This window comes from Eleginops maclovinus, chromosome 20 (genome assembly GCF_036324505.1).
Source record: "Eleginops maclovinus isolate JMC-PN-2008 ecotype Puerto Natales chromosome 20, JC_Emac_rtc_rv5, whole genome shotgun sequence".
In the NCBI taxonomy this organism is placed as follows: domain Eukaryota; kingdom Metazoa; phylum Chordata; class Actinopteri; order Perciformes; family Eleginopidae; genus Eleginops; species Eleginops maclovinus.
In genome coordinates, this window is record NC_086368.1 from 30,280,252 (window position 1) to 30,301,436 (window position 21,185).

General features: G+C 40.8%; 2 protein-coding genes across 2 annotated transcripts; one reads left to right on the forward strand and one right to left on the reverse strand.

Annotated features, from left to right (window-relative positions):
- Nucleotides 1–3,024: 3,024 nt before the first annotated feature.
- Nucleotides 3,025–16,493, reverse strand: ssuh2.1 (ssu-2 homolog, tandem duplicate 1). Its single transcript, XM_063909923.1, is given in 13 exon segments — nt 3,025–4,394; nt 7,124–7,231; nt 7,320–7,425; nt 7,497–7,589; nt 7,857–7,936; nt 8,237–8,299; nt 9,537–9,661; nt 9,892–9,952; nt 10,306–10,435; nt 10,536–10,620; nt 10,704–10,767; nt 10,769–10,797; nt 16,469–16,493. Coding segments are annotated over 13 exon segments (1,104 nt in total). The 3' UTR covers nt 3,025–4,259.
- Nucleotides 16,494–18,435: 1,942 nt separating this feature from the next.
- On the forward strand, nt 18,436–21,172 carry dynlrb1 (dynein, light chain, roadblock-type 1). The gene is made up of 4 exons (XM_063912079.1): nt 18,436–18,577; nt 18,853–18,928; nt 19,387–19,554; nt 20,574–21,172. Exons 1-4 carry the CDS (start codon nt 18,575–18,577, stop codon nt 20,615–20,617), a joined length of 291 nt encoding a protein of 96 aa, XP_063768149.1. The 5' UTR covers nt 18,436–18,574; the 3' UTR covers nt 20,618–21,172.
- The last annotated feature ends 13 nt before the right edge of the window (nt 21,173–21,185 follow it).

Genomic DNA, 21,185 nt, shown 5'->3' on the forward strand with positions numbered 1-21,185 from the left:
AGCGGAGACATGTGGGAGGAGAGGCAACTCAGGCCGCCTTCAGGGACCGCTCGGAAAATCCATCCTCAGAAATAACTGTCAAATCCCAAAGTTAAGACACTTAATTGTAAATACTTTATACATCCCTTTTTATATCATAGGGTGTTATGTTTCCTCTCTATCTGTACTGCTGTGACAATGTACATTTCCCATCTGTGGGACGAATAAGGACACACAGGATTCTGATGTATCCTGTTTAATCATTAAACAAAATACCATCCGTAGTATTTACTCTTTAATTCATTATTATTATTATAATTATTATTATAATTATTATTATAATTATTATTATTATTATTATTATTATTAGTAGTAGTAGTATTATTATCATTATTATTATTATTATTATTATTATTATTATTATTATTATTATTATTAGTATTATTATTATTATAATTATTATAATTATTATTATAATTATTATTATTATTATTATTATTAGTATTATTATCATTATAATTATTATTATAATTATTATTATAATTATTAGTATTATTATCATTATTATTATTATTATTATTATTATTATTATTATTATTATTATTATTATTCATTTGTGTATTATATGTATTATAATTCATTTTATTTTCATGTTGTCAGGAGGTATTTCTGCATGATAATTTAAAATATAGTTATTATTATTAGTTTTATTATATTCATTGTTGGAAGGTTTTTAGAACAGACTAAAAGATGTATTAATATAATAATATAGGTATTGTTGTTTATATCCTATGATTGTTGTAATTATAATTAGTAATATTAATTATTCCAAAGACATTTCAATGGATTAAATAATATTTGGCCTAAAAAAAAATGATGCAATTTAAAGTATAAATATAAACTTCCTGAAATAAATCTTTTAGTCTTTCAACACTTTCCTCTGATGTTCTTATTGTCCCCAATTGTTCCTGCATGTTTATCAAAACAAACACACTTCTCAACTTTCAGGGAAAAGATGACGACGCTACATCTTGAATTGCCATATTTCCCACAGTACATGATGTCCGTAAACATGCCTTCAGAACTGCAACCAGAGCGCCACCGTGTGGTCACTGCGTGCAGGTTCCTAAAGCCAATCCAACGTTCTGTGGTACTGTATTCCGACCTTATTAAAGTGACCTGTCCACACACACACACACACACACACACACACACACACACACACACACACACACACACACACACACACACACACACACACACACACACACACACACACATCCTGCCCCGTGACTAATATGTTAATTAAGGGTCTTTGTAGGAGTTCAAAATGTATGTCCTGATAATTATTGAGAGGAGAATTTGGATAAAAATATTTCACATTTACTCGCTCACCTCAGAAATACTAACCCAAACTCCTGGAAAATCCTTCCTTACCAGAAATACTCACAGAAACGTAATTATAGTCAAAACATATCATCTAAAAACTCGTTGAAACTCTGAAATATCACACAGAAACTCCTGGAAACGTGTTTATAGTGGCAAAATTGTAACTCAATAATTACAAAACGTCCGACCAAAAGACTCCATAACTCCTTCATATTCCAAACATCAACGACAAAGTCTCCTGAAAGCTTATCAAAATTCACAAAATATGGACCCAGAACTTCTGGAAACTCGTTTATAATCACAAAACATTTCAGTCAGGGACAGTCATACATTTTTAATGAATATCCTCCAAAAACGCAGTGATGGATCCTGAGTCCTGGATCCTGAGTCCTGGATCCTGAGTCCTGGATCCTGAGTCCTTGATCCTGAGTCCTGGATCCTGAGTCCTGGATCCTGAGTCCTTGATCCTGAGTCCTGGATCCTGAGTCCTGGATCCTGAGTCCTGGATCCTGAGTTCTGGATGTTGCTGTGGTCCAGAGTTTGAGATATTGGACATTATAAATACACTTTGATGGATGGATGGATGATGGATGGATGGATGGATGATGGATGGATGGATGATAGATGGATGGATGGATGATGGATGGATGGATGGATGGATGGATGGATGGATGGATGGATGATAGATGGATGGATGGATGATGGATGGATGGATGATAGATGGATGGATGGATGGATGGATGGATGGATGGATGATAGATGGATGGATGGATGATAGATGGATGGATAGATGGATGATAGATGGATGGATGATAGATGGATGGATGGATGATAGATGGATGATAGATGGATGGATGGATGATAGATGGATGGATAGATGGATGATAGATGGATGGATGGATGATAGATGGATGGATAGATGGATGATAGATGGATGGATGGATGATAGATGGATGGATGATAGATGGATGGATGGATGATAGATGGATGATAGATGGATGGATGGATGATAGATGGATGGATGATGGATGGATGGATGGATGGATGATAGATGGATGGATGGATGGATGGATGGATGGATAGATGGATGGATGGATGATGGATGGATGGATGATGGATGGATGGATGGATGGATGATAGATGGATGGATGGATGATGGATGGATGGATGGATGATAGATGGATGGATGGATGGATAGATGGATGATAGATGGATGGATGGATGATAGATGGATGGATGGATGATAGATGGATGGATGATAGATGGATGGATGGATGATAGATGGATGGATGATAGATGGATGGATGATAGATGGATGGATGGATGGATGATAGATGGATGGATGATGGATAGATGGATGATAGATGGATGGATGGATGATAGATGGATGGATGATAGATGGATGGATGATAGATGGATGGATGGATGATAGATGGATGGATGGATGGATGATAGATGGAGGAAGTAAAACGTGCTCCATTAGAAGCTTTACTTTCTGAGTCTCGTATTTATTTTTCCGCATAATATCTGAGTATTATTATCTACGGAAGAGGATTAGGGACAAAAACAGTGACCACAAAGTTCAACGCTTCCTTGGTTGCTCAATGCTTTCAGAATGTTTTCCCAGCTTTAGAGAAAGGACAGCGACTCAGACACTGACACCACGACATCCTTTTATTATGAATGGTTATGAGACGTGTTATAAAGTCATATACTTATGGAGGTGTGGCGTAAAGGAGGGAAGTACTCTCCAGCTTTACGTACTGTATCTTTAATCATGTATTTCCTTTACAGTTAAAGGTGGTAAACTCCTTCAAACACAGAGACATACAAAGACAACGTCCTGCAAACTGACCTCACATGTGGATGGATTTTACACAGAAACCTGAGAGACATGAAGACATCTAACATACAAAGGGGATAAAACCCACATAAAAAAACCTAATCTACATGATCATACTTCTGTATAATAAAAAGGCTGTAAAAATGAGTATCAAATTCTGATCACTGACCCAGGAAGAGGCTTTTTATCCTAAAATATGATTCTTCTTCCTAAATCCAGTCAGGACACACGCTTCTGTCATACCAAGAACATACTAAACGCCATCCTAAACCGCCCCAGGTCATGAGTAGTCTGTGTTGGGCGTCACTCTGCAGTACAAAGAGCATTAAGAACATTTCAAATCAAATGTACAGTTGTTGTATGTCTTTAAACTTGTATGTTCTTAACATGTTACAGTGGTAAAATCCTTACAAAAGCAACGTCCTGCAAACTCTAACATAGAAAGAAGATCAAACACCCACTAAATAAAGAATTCTACATATATTTATAATCAACAGGCTGTAAAATGAGTAGGAAATGCTGGGGCCTCGGTACAGACGAATATCTCCTCTTATTTTGAAATCGTTTGATTAGTTGCTCTGCACTCGTCCTGTAATGCCTGCTTCTTTAATTGGGAATGTGGAGATACACAAGCCATGTCCACTGTGATAAATGAAGGCGTAATATATATATATATATATACACAGTAAATATGATGTTAATGTAACATATTGTCAAAGGTAAATGTTGGTTCTCACTAATAAGTCATTTTAGAGCCTTTATTTGGCGACTCTTCAATAACAATTAAAGATTCCTGCTTCAGAATTTAGACCATCTGTGAAACCCTGATGGCACTTCTCTTCCTGAAGATAGGGTGCGTGTTTCTGTGAAACATGCATAAGAACAACATTTAGTCTTAATTTGACATGTTTCCGGATAACGTGAACGCTTTGTTGGGTCTTTGAACGCACCGTATCAAACAGACAGTACGATTCATCTACAGGTCTTTGGTGATGGACGACGGTGAAGCTCCACATGACTTTGGGGTTAAACATGTTAGCATACGTGTTTATAAGATGGAGCAGGCGGAGGGATATTTGGCAGCGAACACCTGGTTCTCCATCCCGTACACGTAGAAGCTGTAGTCCTTCCCGCTGTAGGTGTAGAGAGCGTGGGTGAGAGGAACCAGCTCGATGGTCTGCCGCTGCAGAGAGGGAAACACGGGGTGTGAGTGTCCTCTCTCTCCTCCATCATGCATCACTCTGCAGATTCAACACTTGTTCTACTCTTCCTGCATGGGATCATAGTCCTTTCATAGTCCTTTCAGTCCTTTCATAGTCCTTTCAGTCCTTTCATAGTCCTTTCAGTCCTTTCACAGTCCTTTCATAGTCCTTTCATAGTCCTTTCACAGTCCTTTCATAGTCCTTTCAGTCCTTTCATAGTCCTTTCATAGTCCTTTCACAGTCCTTTCATAGTCCTTTCAGTCCTTTCACAGTCCTTTCATAGTCCTTTCATAGTCCTTTCATAGTCCTTTCACAGTCCTTTCATAGTCCTTTCAGTCCTTTCACAGTCCTTTCATAGTCCTTTCATAGTCCTTTCAGTCCTTTCGTAGTCCTTTCAGTCCTTTCGTAGTCCTTTCAGTCCTTTCATAGTCCTTTCACAGTCCTTTCAGTCCTTTCATAGTCCTTTCATAGTCCTTTCAGTCCTTTCATAGTCCTTTCAGTCCTTTCGTAGTCCTTTCAGTCCTTTCATAGTCCTTTCATAGTCCTTTCACAGTCCTTTCAGTCCTTTCATAGTCCTTTCACAGTCCTTTCAGTCCTTTCGTAGTCCTTTCAGTCCTTTCATAGTCCTTTCATAGTCCTTTCCCAGTCCTTTCATAGTCCTTTCACAGTCCTTTCAGTCCTTTCGTAGTCCTTTCATAGTCCTTTCATAGTCCTTTCAGTCCTTTCATAGTCCTTTCACAGTTCTTTCAGTCCTTTCATAGTCCTTTCATAGTCCTTTCAGTCCTTTCATAGTCCTTTCAGTCCTTTCATAGTCCTTTCACAGTCCTTTCACAGTCCTTTCAGTCCTTTCATAGTCCTTTCAGTCCTTTCATAGTCCTTTCACAGTCCTTTCATAGTCCTTTCAGTCCTTTCATAGTCCTTTCATAGTCCTTTCAGTCCTTTCATAGTCCTTTCAGTCCTTTCATAGTCCTTTCAGTCCTTTCATAGTCCTTTCACAGTCCTTTCACAGTCCTTTCACAGTTCTTTCAGTCCTTTCAGTCCTTTCACAGTCCTTTCAGTCCTTTCAGTCCTTTCATAGTCCTTTCACAGTCCTTTCAGTCCTTTCATAGTCCTTTCATAGTCCTTTCAGTCCTTTCATAGTCCTTTCAGTCCTTTCATAGTCCTTTCACAGTCCTTTCAGTCCTTTCATAGTCCTTTCAGTCCTTTCATAGTCCTTTCATAGTCCTTTCAGTCCTTTCATAGTCCTTTCACAGTCCTTTCATAGTCCTTTCAGTCCTTTCATAGTCCTTTCATAGTCCTTTCAGTCCTTTCACAGTCCTTTCAGTCCTTTCATAGTCCTTTCAGTCCTTTCACAGTCCTTTCAGTCTTTTCAGTCCTTTCAGTCCTTTCATAGTCCTTTCATAGTCCTTTCAGTCCTTTCATAGTCCTTTCATAGTCCTTTCACAGTCCTTTCATAGTCCTTTCATAGTCCTTTCACAGTCCTTTCAGTCCTTTCATAGTCCTTTCACAGTCCTTTCAGTCCTTTCATAGTCCTTTCAGTCCTTTCATAGTCCTTTCATAGTCCTTTCAGTCCTTTCAGTCCTTTCACAGTCCTTTCAGTCCTTTCATAGTCCTTTCAGTCCTTTCATAGTCCTTTCATAGTCCTTTCACAGTCCTTTCATAGTCCTTTCATAGTCCTTTCACAGTCCTTTCAGTCCTTTCATAGTCCTTTCACAGTCCTTTCAGTCCTTTCATAGTCCTTTCAGTCCTTTCATAGTCCTTTCATAGTCCTTTCAGTCCTTTCAGTCCTTTCACAGTCCTTTCAGTCCTTTCACAGTCCTTTCAGTCCTTTCATAGTCCTTTCATAGTCCTTTCATAGTCCTTTCATAGTCCTTTCAGTCCTTTCACAGTCCTTTCAGTCCTTTCATAGTCCTTTCATAGTCCTTTCATAGTCCTTTCGTAGTCCTTTCATAGTCCTTTCACAGTCCTTTCATAGTCCTTTCAGTCCTTTCATAGTCCTTTCACAGTCCTTTCAGTCCTTTCAGTCCTTTCATAGTCCTTTCACAGTCCTTTCAGTCCTTTCACAGTCCTTTCAGTCCTTTCATAGTCCTTTCACAGTCCTTTCACAGTCCTTTCAGTCCTTTCATAGTCCTTTCAGTCCTTTCACAGTCCTTTCCAGTCCTTTCATAGTCCTTTCATAGTCCTTGCAGTCCTTTCATAGTCCTTTCAGTCCTTACATAGTCCTTTCAAGTCCTTTCACAGTCCTTTCGTAGTCCTTTCATAGTCCTTTCGTAGTCCTTTCAGTCCTTTCACAGTCCTTTCAGTCCTTTCACAGTCCTTTCATAGTCCTTTCAGTCCTTTCAGTCCTTACAGAGTCCTTTCATAGTCCTTTCAGTCCTTACATAGTCCTTTCATAGTCCTTTCACAGTCCTTTCGTAGTCCTTTCATAGTCCTTTCGTAGTCCTTTCAGTCCTTTCACAGTCCTTTCAGTCCTTTCACAGTCCTTTCATAGTCCTTTCAGTCCTTTCACAGTCCTTTCATAGTCCTTTCAGTCCTTTCACAGTCCTTTCAGTCCTTTCAGTCCTTTCACAGTCCTTTCAGTCCTTTCAGTCCTTTCACAGTCCTTTCACAGTCCTTTCATAGTCCTTTCAGTACTTTCATAGTCCTTTCATAGTCCTTTCAGTCCTTTCATAGTCCTTTCAGTCCTTTCACAGTCCATGTTTCTTCGTACCTGCTGCAGGATGCGGCTGGTGGAACTGAAGCGACTGTAGTCTTCGCCAATCATCTTTCTAGAAACATCGCAGATCTCCTGATCGGGGAAACCCTGGATGGGGTAAACCTGGAGGAAGAGGAAACACAGAGGATCAACCCGACTGAACTCCCTGCTGTTCGATGCTGAGCAGGCAGTGAGCAGCGGGGGTTTCTACCAGGTTACACTCATCGATGAAGAAGGGATCTCCTGAAACGTTCTCAAAGTTCTTGTCTGGGAAATCCGGCTGGCGGTCGGGAATAAAATTGGTTACGTTGTTCTTCCTGCAAACACAAAAACACATACTATTAAACATGCCATCACAAGGAAGAGTCGCTCAGGATTCTGGACCTACCATGTAACGGTGAGCTGGATGAAGTGCAGCATGTTCTGGCTGCCCTGACATACAGAGCAGGTCTTATAGCCCATCCCGCTGCAGGAGAAGCACCTGAGGGGGGGAAACAGACCAAAGCAACAGATGTGATAGTATTATACTCTCACTAAAACTCAGAATAGGACATCCTTTTGTGGGGGAAGTGTACAGCGTTTCCACAGCTCTCAGTTTTCTATAATGCCGTCAACCTGCAGATACACAACAGATCTAGTCTCTAAATGTTCTGCCTTTCTGTCCAATCAGATCTTCCTTAACTCTTTTACTCCCGTTTAGATTTTTCAAAACTCTCAGTAGTCTTTTTTTGCAGACTCAGACTCTCACCTCTTGCGTCCTCGGCCGTGGCAGGAGGTGCAGCGTTTGTTTCTGGAGCGACCGTGACCGTGGCAGAACGGACAGCGCTTCTGCAGTCGGAGAGAAGTTAAAAGATCTCTTACTTTCCATATAAAACAAAGTCAGGACTGTGAATGATACAGTATTTCACTCCCGACACTTTCTGAAAACACTGACTGATTCCTCTTTCCATTTTCGGGGGAAATATGCCAAATATTGAGCCTTTCTTGTAGGGTCTTTAGTTTAGAAACACCAGCAATGTGGATATAAGGAGCTCAGAGCATGACCTATATCCCGATATAATATATATATAACTTCTAGATTGTGAGGCTTTTGTCCGGCTCATGTTACCCAGCCCTCATAAGACTCACCTGGCCTCTTCCGTGGCAGCCGACACAGCGGGTTCTCCCACAGCCGTTGCACTTGTGACACATCTAGAACACACACACAGTCACCATCACTCTGACACACTAAAAAGGAAACTCATAGACGCCGTGTAGAGTTCTTCACTCCCTTTGAAGACTTTCAGCATCTCTAGAAAGGTTGTTCCGGGTCATTTTTCATCACTTTGTAGTCTTTAAGAGCCGCTTTCAGGTCGTTTTGAGTCTTTCAGGTCGTTTGAGTCTTTCAGGTCGTTTTGAGTCTTTCAGGTCGGTTTGAGTCTTTCAGAGTCTTTCAGGGCGTTTTGAGTCTTTCAGGTCGTTTGAGTCTTTCAGGTCGTTTTGAGTCTTTCAGAGTCTTTCAGGTCGTTTTGAGTCTTTCAGGTCGTTTTGAGTCTTTCAGGTCGTTTTGAGTCTTTCAGGTCGTTTTGAGGTATTTTTTATACGTTGTGGTCTTTATGCACCCTTATGTAGTCTTCAAGCGTCGCTTTTTGGTTATTTGAAGTCTTTGAGTAGTCATTTTTCATCACTTTGTAGTCTTTAATAACGATCGACCGATATGGATTTCCTTTTTTTCCCCCACCAGCTTTAGCCGATGACCGATACGGGCTGCCGATTTTATGTGGCCGATATTTGTAACCGATGTCTGTTTTTGCTCCCTCAATTTAACATAATAAAAATGACAAATCATTATTACAAATGTCTCAATTTAGAAAAGGAACCTTTATTTTTCTTTTATTACATCTCTCTCGTCTTTCAGGGGGAACACGACACGCGTCCATCCCTCAGCCAGGTGGTCGCTGAATGAAACTCCCACAAACGCTAAGGAACCACGTCCGCAATCGGCATTACTTAATCCTATGACCAGTGTTCCTGTAACAGCTACGCATACATTGCCTACAACTGCGTCTGCAGCTCCCTAAATATACCGGCAAGCAGTTTTATAGACGAGGCATTCGGCATTCTCATTTTCCATTCGGACCCACACACTTGCTTAGTAGTTGCAATCACATATAGAGCACGGCATGCATTTAGCATTCCTGTTTCCAATTTCAAAGTGTATGGCAACATTTCAGCTAAGCTAAACAGCTTAGAAATCGGTCGATCACTAGTCTTTAAGAATCGCTTTTTGGTTGTTTTGGTTCAACTCGTAATCTTTTTTCATCACTCTGTAGTCTTTCAGCATTTCAAGTTGTTGTGGATTTGTAGTCTTTCTGCACTCTTCTGTGGTCTTTAAGCTTTTATGGTCGGTTAATGTCTTTCAGGTATGCATCTAGAAACAGAGCGTTACCTTCACGAAGGACGAGTGCGGCACGCGGATCTTGTCCACCCGGTCGCTGTATCTCTGAGGCAGCATCACGGGGATGTCCCAGGGAGGAGGACTCACTCCGTACTGAGGACCGTCCACCACCTGCCCTGTGGAGACAACAAATTCAAATGTAAAACAAAAGCAAAGCTGAAAAAATGAAACATGGACAATAATACCAGCCATACTAAAAGACCTTTAATGACCTTTCAAACATTTCGAGGGAGTGTGCTGTTCTATGATGCTATGATGTGATTTACAAAACACTGCAGCAGAGGGAACCCCCGAAAGCAGAACAGAGCCAAGACCTCATGTTTCAGTAACGTGACGGAAGTTTTACCAGTGAAGGGTTCAAACTCCCAGGCGCTGGTTCTGGTCTCTGTGTACGTCTCCAGTCGATACTGCAGAAGGAAGAGAGTCGGGAAATAATCGCGTCAAGATTGAGAGACTACGTGCAAAATGCTAAGGTCACATGACTTCCTAAATTGGTCGGTGGTCACCATAACTAGCGGAGCCCTGAGAGAGCTAGCTACAGCTCCACTTAAAGATAAAGATGTGTGAGCGTAAGAGAATATGTATGAAATGCATCTCGAGCAGCTAGCTTCACACTTGTGGCTGTATCTCACGGTCCTCAGGTGTGTTCAGGTGTCAGTGCATGGTGTGAGGGGGGCAAAACAATAGTTCTTGTTTGTTCTCTCTCTGATAAAAAGTGTCCCCACCACGACGGCCCCTAGTGTGAGACATGTGCTCCTACCCTGTACACCGTGATGGGTTTGAGCTCTTTGAAGACCAAGTTCCTGGCTGGTTTGGAGCTGTAGCGCCACTTTGACTCCACAAACTTCAGCAGGGCTTCTCTGGCAACGTCCTCCGACACGGTGGGGACCCTGCAGGAGCAAAACAAAAAAGCCCATCAGATCCACAGACATCTCTGGAAAGTAAAGCCCAGAATCATCAGCAAAAGAAAGATGTATGAACGGCTGTTACTTGACGTCGGGCACCAGCGTGTTCTTGTTGAGTTCAGGCTGCGGGACGTAGGCAGGCGGGGGCGGGTACAACGGGTTGTCCCCCTCTAGAAACACAAAGTATAGGAGGTGATTGTTGGGGAAACGTGTAAAGGAAAATGTAAAAAGAGGATAGACATGAAAGACTCACCTCCTTTGTGGCCCAGGTATCCGTGCACATCATCCAGGAAGCCAGGGGGGGGCGCTGAGGGCCCCTTCCTCCGGGATGTTTGGATCAAACGCACCTGAGGAGAGAAGGAGTGTCTCTACTTTAAAGAGTCCTCTCTGCTGATGTTCAGGTCGTTTCAGTATGTAGAGCCTCTACTTTAAAGAGTCCTCTCCTGCTGATGTTCAGGTGTATATCAGTATGTAGAGTCTCTACTTTAAAGAGTCCTCTCCTGCTGATGTTCAGGTGTATATCAGTATGTAGTGTCTCTACTTTAAAGAGTCCTCTCCTGCTGATGTTCAGGTGTATATCAGTATGTAGAGTCTCTACTTTAAAGAGTCCTCTCCTGCTGATGTTCAGGTGTATATCAGTATGTAGTGTCTCTACTTTAAAGAGTCCTCTCCTGCTGATGTTCAGGTGTATATCAGTATGTAGAGCCTCTACTTTAAAGAGTCCTCTCCTGCTGATGTTCAGGTGTATATCAGTATGTAGAGTCTCTACTTTAAAGAGTCCTCTCCTGCTGATGTTCAGGTGTATATCAGTATGTAGAGTCTCTACTTTAAAGAGTCCTCTCCTGCTGATGTTCAGGTGTATATCAGTATGTAGTGTCTCTACTTTAAAGAGTCCTCTCCTGCTGATGTTCAGGTGTATATCAGTATGTAGTGTCTCTACTTTAAAGAGTCCTCTCCTGCTGATGTTCAGGTGTATATCAGTATGTAGAGTCTCTACTTTAAAGAGTCCTCTCCTGCTGATGTTCAGGTGTATATCAGTATGTAGTGTCTCTACTTTAAAGAGTCCTCTCCTGCTGATGTTCAGGTGTATATCAGTATGTAGTGTCTCTACTTTAAAGAGTCCTCTCCTGCTGATGTTCAGGTGTATATCAGTATGTAGAGTCTCTACTTTAAAGAGTCCTCTCCTGCTGATGTTCAGGTGTATATCAGTATGTAGTGTCTCTACTTTAAAGAGTCCTCTCCTGCTGATGTTCAGGTGTATATCAGTATGTAGAGGCTCTACTTTAAAGAGTCCTCTCCTGCTGATGTTCAGGTGTATATCAGTATGTAGCGTCTCTACTTTAAAGAGTCCTCTCCTGCTGATGTTCAGGTGTATATCAGTATGTAGAGTCTCTACTTTAAAGAGTCCTCTCCTGCTGATGTTCAGGTGTATATCAGTATGTAGTGTCTCTACTTTAAAGAGTCCTCTCCTGCTGATGTTCAGGTGTATATCAGTATGTAGAGTCTCTACTTTAAAGAGTCCTCTCCTGCTGATGTTCAGGTGTATATCAGTATGTAGTGTCTCTACTTTAAAGAGTCCTCTCCTGCTGATGTTCAGGTGTATATCAGTATGTAGAGTCTCTACTTTAAAGAGTCCTCTCCTGCTGATGTTCAGGTGTATATCAGTATGTAGAGTCTCTACTTTAAAGAGTCCTCTCCTGCTGATGTTCAGGTGTATATCAGTATGTAGAGTCTCTACTTTAAAGAGTCCTCTCCTGCTGATGTTCAGGTGTATATCAGTATGTAGTGTCTCTACTTTAAAGAGTCCTCTCCTGCTGATGTTCAGGTGTATATCAGTATGTAGTGTCTCTACTTTAAAGAGTCCTCTCCTGCTGATGTTCAGGTGTATATCAGTATGTAGAGTCTCTACTTTAAAGAGTCCTCTCCTGCTGATGTTCAGGTGTATATCAGTATGTAGATGTCTCTACTTTAAAGAGTCCTCTCCTGCTGATGTTCAGGTGTATATCAGTATGTAGTGTCTCTACTTTAAAGAGTCCTCTCCTGCTGATGTTCAGGTGTATATCAGTATGTAGTGTCTCTACTTTAAAGAGTCCTCTCCTGCTGATGTTCAGGTGTATATCAGTATGTAGAGTCTCTACTTTAAAGAGTCCTCTCTCTTGAAATGTGTAAAGAACCACCCTTGTCTCGTCTGTGACTCCGGGCTGAAACCCGTTTCCTAAAGAATGCACCGTCTCTTCCTGCCCCTCGGTCCACCCCTCTTCAGAACAGTGCATTCCCATTGTTAGAACATGACTGTCTATAAAACATATCAGGGAGAAGGAAACAAAGGCTTCAAGGACCGAGCTTTGAAGCCACATGCTTAGTTATTATCTATTATGCCTTTCACCACCTCCGAAATATCGCCCGCCTCCGCCCCAACCTGTCCACTACCGCTGCAGAGACACTCATCCATACATTCATTACATCCAGGCTCGACTATTGCAACAGTCTTCTCTACGGCACCACCAAAGTCCTCAATAAACTCCAACATGTCCAGAACTCTGCTGCACGCCTCCTCACCGCTACCCGCCCCAGAGAACACATCACCCCTGTCCTCCGTGAACTTCATTGGCTTCCAATAAAACACCGAATCAACTTCAAAATCTTACTCACCACCTACCAGGCCCTCATCAACTTAGCCCCCCCCCCCCTACCTTGCTGACCTCCTCCATCACCATGCCCCCTCCCGATCCCTCAGGTCCGTCTCTGCCAACCTACTGCAAGTCCCCCGGACAGCGCGCCGGACCTGGGGTGATCGGGCCTTCTCAGTTGCTGTACAAGTACAAGATCTGAGTACTTCTACTTTACTCAAGTACAAGATCTGAGTACTTCTACTTTACTCAAGTACAAGATCTGAGTACTTCTACTTTACTCAAGTACAAGACCTGAGTACTTCTACTTTACTCAAGTACAAGACCTGAGTACTTCTACTTTACTCAAGTACAAGATCTGAGTACTTCTACTTTACTCAAGTACCAGATCTGAGTACTTCTACTTTACTCAAGTACAAGATCTGAGTACTTCTACTTTTACTCAAGATCTGAGTACTTCTACTTTTACTCAAGTACAAGATCTGAGTACTTCTACTTTACTCAAGTACAAGACCTGAGTACTTCTACTTTACTCAAGTACAAGATCTGAGTACTTCTACTTTACTCAAGTACCAGATCTGAGTACTTCTACTTTACTCAAGTACAAGATCTGAGTACTTCTACTTTTACTCAAGATCTGAGTACTTCTACTTTACTCAAGTACAAGATCTGAGTACTTCTACTTTACTCAAGTACAAGATCTGAGTACTTCTACTTTACTCAAGTACAAGACCTGAGTACTTCTACTTTACTCAAGTACAAGATCTGAGTACTTCTACTTTACTCAAGTACAAGATCTGAGTACTTCTACTTTTACTCAAGTACAAGATCTGAGTACTTCTACTTTACTCAAGTACAAGATCTGAGTACTTCTACTTTTACTCAAGTACAAGATCTGAGTACTTCTACTTTTACTCAAGTACAAGATCTGAGTACTTCTACTTTTACGCAAGAACAAGATCTGAGTACTTCTACTTTTACTTAAGTACAAGATCTGAGTACTTCTACTTTTACTCAAGTACAAGACCTGAGTACTTCTACTTTATGCAAGAACAAGATCTGAGTACTTCTACTTTTACTTAAGTACAAGATCTGAGTACTTCTACTTTTACTCAAGTACAAGATCTGAGTACTTCTACTTTTACTTAAGTACAAGATCTGAGTACTTCTACTTTACTCAAGTACAAGATCTGAGTACTTCTACTTTACGCAAGAACAAGATCTGAGTACTTCTACTTTTACTCAAGTACAAGATCTGAGTACTTCTACTTTACTTAAGTACAAGATCTGAGTACTTCTACTTTACGCAAGAACAAGATCTGAGTACTTCTACTTTTACTTAAGTACAAGATCTGAGTACTTCTACTTTACTCAAGTACAAGATCTGAGTACTTCTACTTTTACGCAAGAACAAGATCTGAGTACTTCTACTTTACTCAAGTACAAGATCTGAGTACTTCTACTTTTCCCTGGTACAGGACCTGAGTCCCCCCCCCCCCTCTGGGGTAATACACATCAATGTAACGTGACATAAATAACCACAATAGCCTCTGATTGGAGACTTCCGGGGCTCCGTGCAGCTCTCTGAGCGTGCGTCATGTTTTCATCGGGCTGCGGCAGATATAAATACAGCAGAGTCCGAGTGGAGTACACAATACCTCCGTCTGAGGGAATAAATAGCAGCGAGAAGGTGTTTCCCTGCAGTTTGAGATGGATGTGAGAACAACACGAGGGAAAGGAAGGAGAGAGGGATTTATTAAAGGAGAGAGGGAGAGAGGGGGGAGGAGGAATGCAAGTTAAAAACAAATGAGGACAATAAAGCCGAGCAATGACTGAGGCTCTCATTGCACAATGCACCCACAGCACTCCTGCTCTCCGACTCTGAGTGAGCGCAGTTATCACTTTAACCCAGATGGATCACATGCACTGAGACGTGGAGGCTAGACGGGACGAATGCACGACAGGAAATGTAATTCAGCTCATGATTAAACACAGATTCACATGATTCCTTCCTGCAGCGGTCAGACTCTACCTACCTGCTGTTTCTTTTACTTATTGTGTTATTAACGAGTGCATACTGAGACATGTGTTTACTTCTTCCCACACTTCTGCTGTCGTAATCATCTCAATGCTTCCCCGGTGTAGATGATTCTGATTCTGAATCTGAAGAAGAGCTGCACAATTAATGGAAATCCTATCGAAATGGCAATACAGACCAGAGCAGTATCCACATCGCTGTGAGAGCCATATTCAGTGCAGGTTGTTAAAGTGAAATACCTCGAAGTGCTTTGGAGCTCAAACGTTCTTCTACCTTTAAAGTAGAAACCCTGTTTTTATTTTTGAAATATCAGTCCAAATACTATTTGCAATTTCTTCCTTTTTCAAGAAGAACATTTAGTAATGGCTGTTTCCATTTCTTAACCCATGTAATAAGTCTTAGTCATGGATGTGACTGGTCCTTGTTTCTCACATTGTCATGGTTTCTGCAGCAGAAGGTGTGTGTGGGGACATCACCGACTCACACACACACACACACACACACACACACACACACACACACACACACACACACACACACACACACACACACACACACACACACACACACACACACACACTTTAGTTCACCTGCAGTAAATCCAGCAGCTACCCTGCAGTATACAAAGCCATTCAAAGTAGCTGCACCTTTACCAGCTCTGAGAACACTTTAATGATCAATCATTATAAAACATATCAGAGATATTATTCTGAAATGGACCAATCAGACAATGACTACTTTTACTGTCGCTACTTTAAGTACATTTAGAGGAGAGTACTTTCTACTTTCACTGGAGGAACATTTAGAATACTTTTACTGTGACAGAGTATTCCTACACTCTGGTACTTCTACTTTACTCAAGTACAAGACCTGAGTACTTCTACTTTACTCAAGTACAAGACCTGAGTACTTCTACTTTACTCAAGTACAAGATCAGAGTACTTCTACTTTACTCAAGTACAAGATCTGAGTACTTCTACTTTACTCAAGTACAAGACCTGAGTACTTCTACTTTACTCAAGTACAAGACCTGAGTACTTCTCCACCTCTGCACATTCCTGGTTCTCCACGGTAGCCTGAAACCAGTGTCTGGGGACTGGACTGAAGTCCATACAGAGATTAAACTGGTTTTCCCCCAGCAGACTCTCTGACTCTGGTGCACAGTTCATGTGTACATGGGAGTAACCAGGATTAAAAAAGGCGCTTTTTCTAAGCCAGTCGAACCCTCTCCCGTGTTAACTCCCAGTTAAACTCCCCACTGCAGAACACTGGTGAACTCAGAAAGAGGAGCGGTTTGAAGTTAGTTCTCGATGAGTAAAAGTATTCATTAAAAACAAGCTGATTGCTCACCGAGGTCTTCCTCCTGTCCGTTCATTTCTCCTCTGCTTTTTACTCGTTTCGGTGAAAACCTCAAATGTAAACGTGAGGAAAGCAAGTTACTGTGTGTCAGCGCGAGGCAGTGACCACTTCCGGTTCTGTTTTTAACAATAAAAGCATGCTGTCATAAAGCGCTGTAGGTGTACCGATACCCCGGGAAATTATCTAAACATGTCTTCCACTTGTTCTTAATGACTTGGTGTCTCACAATAATTCATTAGTGCGGAACAACAATACCGTAGTTTCTTGGAACAATGACTTTGTGTTTAAATTAATAGCTTAGTATCTCAATAGTGATTTTGTATCTCAAAATAATACATGAGTATATAAAAATAATAACATAATATCTGTAAATAATGACGGAGTATTTTTAAATAATGACTTGGTATCCTTACATAATTCGTTAGTCTCTCAAACTAGCTTCTTAAAAACTATACAATTTGTAATAAAATAATAACTTGAAAATGATCATAATTACATAATAATAATAATAATAATAACAGCAACAACAATAATAATAACTATTTTAAAATAGACTTGGTATCTCAAAATATATATTAGTGTCTTAATATTAAACCTTAGTATCTTAAAATATTGTACAAACAAACTTTTTCCTAAAGTAGAATACTATATTATAAAAATATCCTGTTATAATAAACAGCATTTCAAAAGTTACTTTTGTAATGTTACAGATAGTTCCCTAGTTTTATTCTGGAGGTATTACCTCTGGACTTCCGGTCTTGCCTGCGTTAGTATGTCGGACCTGACCCAGCCCAGTGGCCGCGCCCACACACTTTACATTCACTCCTTATGAACACAACATATCTGTAAACCGAGCAGCTGCCTCAGAAAGCCTTGACTCTAACCCTAACCCATTTCACATAATCTATTTCATTAGTAAGAGTAGAAACATAGCTTCATAACAGAGTAATTGAACCGCTGATCCTCCAATTAACGCAAAAACACAGAAGTGCTTGAAACCAGATTTATTTAGAATTTCTAAATCGATCCTCTGCCAATAGCTCCCTGACTTTCTATAGGGAATGGGAACTGTGGTGCATTCTAGGGCGTGGCGGCCAGCTTTGGAGGATAGCACCCATAGCAACCGTAGCAGCAGTCAATATATATAATAATAATAATAATAATAATAATAATAATAATAATAATAATAATAATAATAATAATAATAATAACAATAATATATATATATATATATAAAACACCGAATCAACTTCAAAATCTTACTCACCACCTACCAGGCCCTCATCAACTTAGCCCCCCCCCCCCCCCCACTACCTTGCTGACCTCCTCCATCACCATGCCCCCTCCCGATCCCTCAGGTCCGGTTTTGTTTTTGAACCCTAGTATACATTAATAACGGATCTGTTCGCATAGTTCTGATAGGGCAATATGTAAAGCGTCTTTGAGTACCGTAAAGAGCGCTATATAAATCTGATTTATTATTATTATTATGGACGTTTACGTTATGGGTGTTTAACTCTGCCCCACGCTCCAAAGATCCTCTGTCAATTAAGTAAAAGGTAAAAATAAAATAAAAGCATTGCAATCGCTTTTCCGTTTACTGGTTTAAGAAAGAAAGAAAATGTTTTTTACAGAAGACATATTTTGGTGTTGAACCAGCAGGAATGTATTGGACCCCGTTATACGAGGTTTTAGGGCCACAAGTAAAATACATGTTTGCTATGTGACCAAAGGTTCAGAACAAAAAATCACTTTTGTCTCAAATTTATGAGATTTTCATGGGGGGGGGGGGAAATCTGAAATCAAAAAAAGGAATTCCGTTGAAAAAAAACTCAGAATTTACATTTGTTTTGTGCTTTTGGTCACATCCCCACAAATGTGTTCTCATGTGGCCCTAATCCTCTTCCGTAAAAAACATGTTTATTGTCTAAGTTTTAGTATTTCCCGTTCTCCCAATGTTGTTCCCTGGACCGCGAACGCAGCCTGACGTCACCTGTCCGGCAGTGACGTCACGTGGCTTCTCATAGCAACAACAGTGTTAGCTGTTGGTCAGATCGAGACTCATTTCTCACGCAGATCTCTGCTCAAATACTGAAAATGGTAAGTAGCTAACACTGCCTCGACTTGTATAACATACTCTTGTATATATTAGTGCTGTAACTGTTGTGAAATCATAGTTTAATAAGAGGGATTCTAACAAAATGCTAACTAGCTAGCTTCTTTATGCTAGCCGGGCGTTGTCGTTTAGCTTGATGCAAACTGCTAGCTTCTTGGTTGTTTTGATAGCAGCCAGACTCTTCGTATTGTTTCTGATATTACCGGGGCTTTTAATAAGTCCTGCACCTGTATTAAGAGATGCTATCTCATGTCCCCAGGCTGAAGTGGAGGAAACTCTGAAGAGGATCCAGAGCCAGAAAGGAGTGCAGGGGATTATCATCGTAAACTCAGAAGGTAAAAACCATCAACCTTATATCGGACACATTATACGTTGGAATAACAATAGGTGCATTAATACACCCTTATTAGACCCATTTTACACTGGTATGAGACCCATATTACAGCCATGTAACAGCAATATTGCACCCATATTATACCAGTGTTACAGCCCAGTTAGACTTTTATTGCGCCTATATTGCTCTGTATTTAGACACGTATTACACCCTAATTACATTGCTATTAGACCCATTTTTAGGTCTGTTCAAATGACTGTATCCCCCAGGATGGACAAAACCTTTAGGGTTACATTCAACATTTTTTAATATATTGTTTGTGTCTTGCAGATTACCCAATGTCATTCGTTGCTTTTTGGCTATAACGCCACCCATTTGTGTTGATCATCCGTCCACAATGATGAATTAGTTTACTAATTAAATTGTTTGCGTATGTGTGAATGAACCCTTTCCCCTCAGGAATCCCCGTGAAGACGACTCTGGACAACGCGAGCACGGTGCAGTACGCAGGACTGATCCACCAGCTGGTGATGAAGGCCCGGAGCACCGTGCGAGACATCGACCCCCAGAACGACCTCACCTTCCTGCGCATCCGCTCAAAGAAGAACGAGATCATGATCGCTCCAGGTGAGACGGGAATACGCATCAGCATGTAGACAGGAAACTGAACCCCGGGACTGCAGAATTGACCTACCGTATTAGGGATGCACAGATACATTGGCCGACTTCAGAATCAATGGATTATAACAGACGGGAAAGTCTGACCTCTGACTGTAGGTACTTTTCACGTTAGCACTAGGTCATTGTGTTGCAGCTTAACAGGGTTTTTTCGAAGGTATTTATAGGAATTTGTGCTCCTTCATAGTTGGTCAGTATCGGCGTAGAAATTAACAATCAGCGAATCCCAATTCAAAATACTTCATGAAGAGATTCCTATAACCATTTAAATGAACATATACACATTTCAGCACTGCTTTAAGAAACTAGTGGGAGAAATTAAATCATAATCTTTCAAGAAAAGCCTCGTCGTGATGGAGCTTCGCATCTGTTTTGCGTGGTGGTTTTTTGTAGAGCTTAAAGCTGAAGTCATTCTTAGATGGTGAATCCTGGTCAGAGGGTTGCATAAGTGAAAATCATAACAAGGGGAGTATTTTCTAGCATCAGCTGTTGGCATTAAAAATAATTCAGTTGTATTTGCAGTGAGACCTCAGGTTACAGCCTCCTGAGGGTGTTTATTATGCAGCTTGGGGTAAAGCTTTTCTGAGCAGCTTGTGTGTTTAATAATCTGATGATATAGTGAGGATACTAACACAGGGATTCTAGCCTTTGCAGACCATTTACATACACCTATAGAACACACCACAGGAGACGGAACACCTCTAAAAGCAGAATAGGCTCTCTTTAAAGCTGCAGCTCGAGCTTCAAAGTTGTTGATGTTTTGGTCGGACACTTTAGTCTCTGATAAGATGTTTTCTGAATCTGATTTAATTTAAGGGTTTTATCTAAGAGTCTTGTTTGGGTGCTTTGTGTTTATAATCACACGGATCGACTAAGTGATATGAATGAGGCATCGTTATAATACCCAGCGCTATCTGCAGTGAAGATCCTTCACTTTATATTTAAATGGTTTTATTTTTTCTTCACAGATAAGGACTATTTCTTGATCGTGATCCAGAACCCCTCGGACTGAAGAAGACGGAGCTGCTTCCAGACTCATTTCCCTCTCTTATATTTAATACAGCCAAACATTTTCTTTGTCCCGCTATATGAAAAGAACCAGAAGCTTTTCATGCACTTGCTGTACCAGGCAGTTACGATTTGAAGGTTAATGAAATCACTCTGCAGGCAAATTACTTCTTCCATGTTCAATCCATTCCAGCTCTGTTCTCTATGCATACTGTATGTTTTTCAACTGTGTTTATTTTGAAGGTATTTTAGCGCATGGTGAGAAGTGCACACATGCTAAAATCCGTCTGTCAGGAGAAAGAAATGCAGATAGGGAGCAGTTCATTGAAGCCTGCAAAGTGTGGAGGAGACAGACGGCAGCACATCTTTGGGTTTGAGGAGGGTTTACAATTCCACCTTTGTCAAAAACAACAAACTCGGATTGTTATTTATTGTTTTGTTGGCTGAAAAGATGTGCAGTATTTCACTGGAGAGCGGCGAACAACACTACACCCCTCTCTGCTCGGCCATGGCAAGTTTCTGATGGTTATTTTTATCAAATTAAAAAAAGTCAAAGATGTTTTTTGTTGTGT

What these genes read in the sequence shown, in the direction of transcription:
- dynlrb1 (XM_063912079.1), top strand. An exon ending in TATCATCGTAAACTCAGAAG is followed by an intron (nt 18,929 to 19,386) that starts GTAAAAACCATC and finishes CTTTCCCCTCAG; the next exon opens with GAATCCCCGTGAAGACGACT. An exon ending in CGAGATCATGATCGCTCCAG is followed by an intron (nt 19,555 to 20,573) that starts GTGAGACGGGAA and finishes TTTTCTTCACAG; the next exon opens with ATAAGGACTATTTCTTGATC.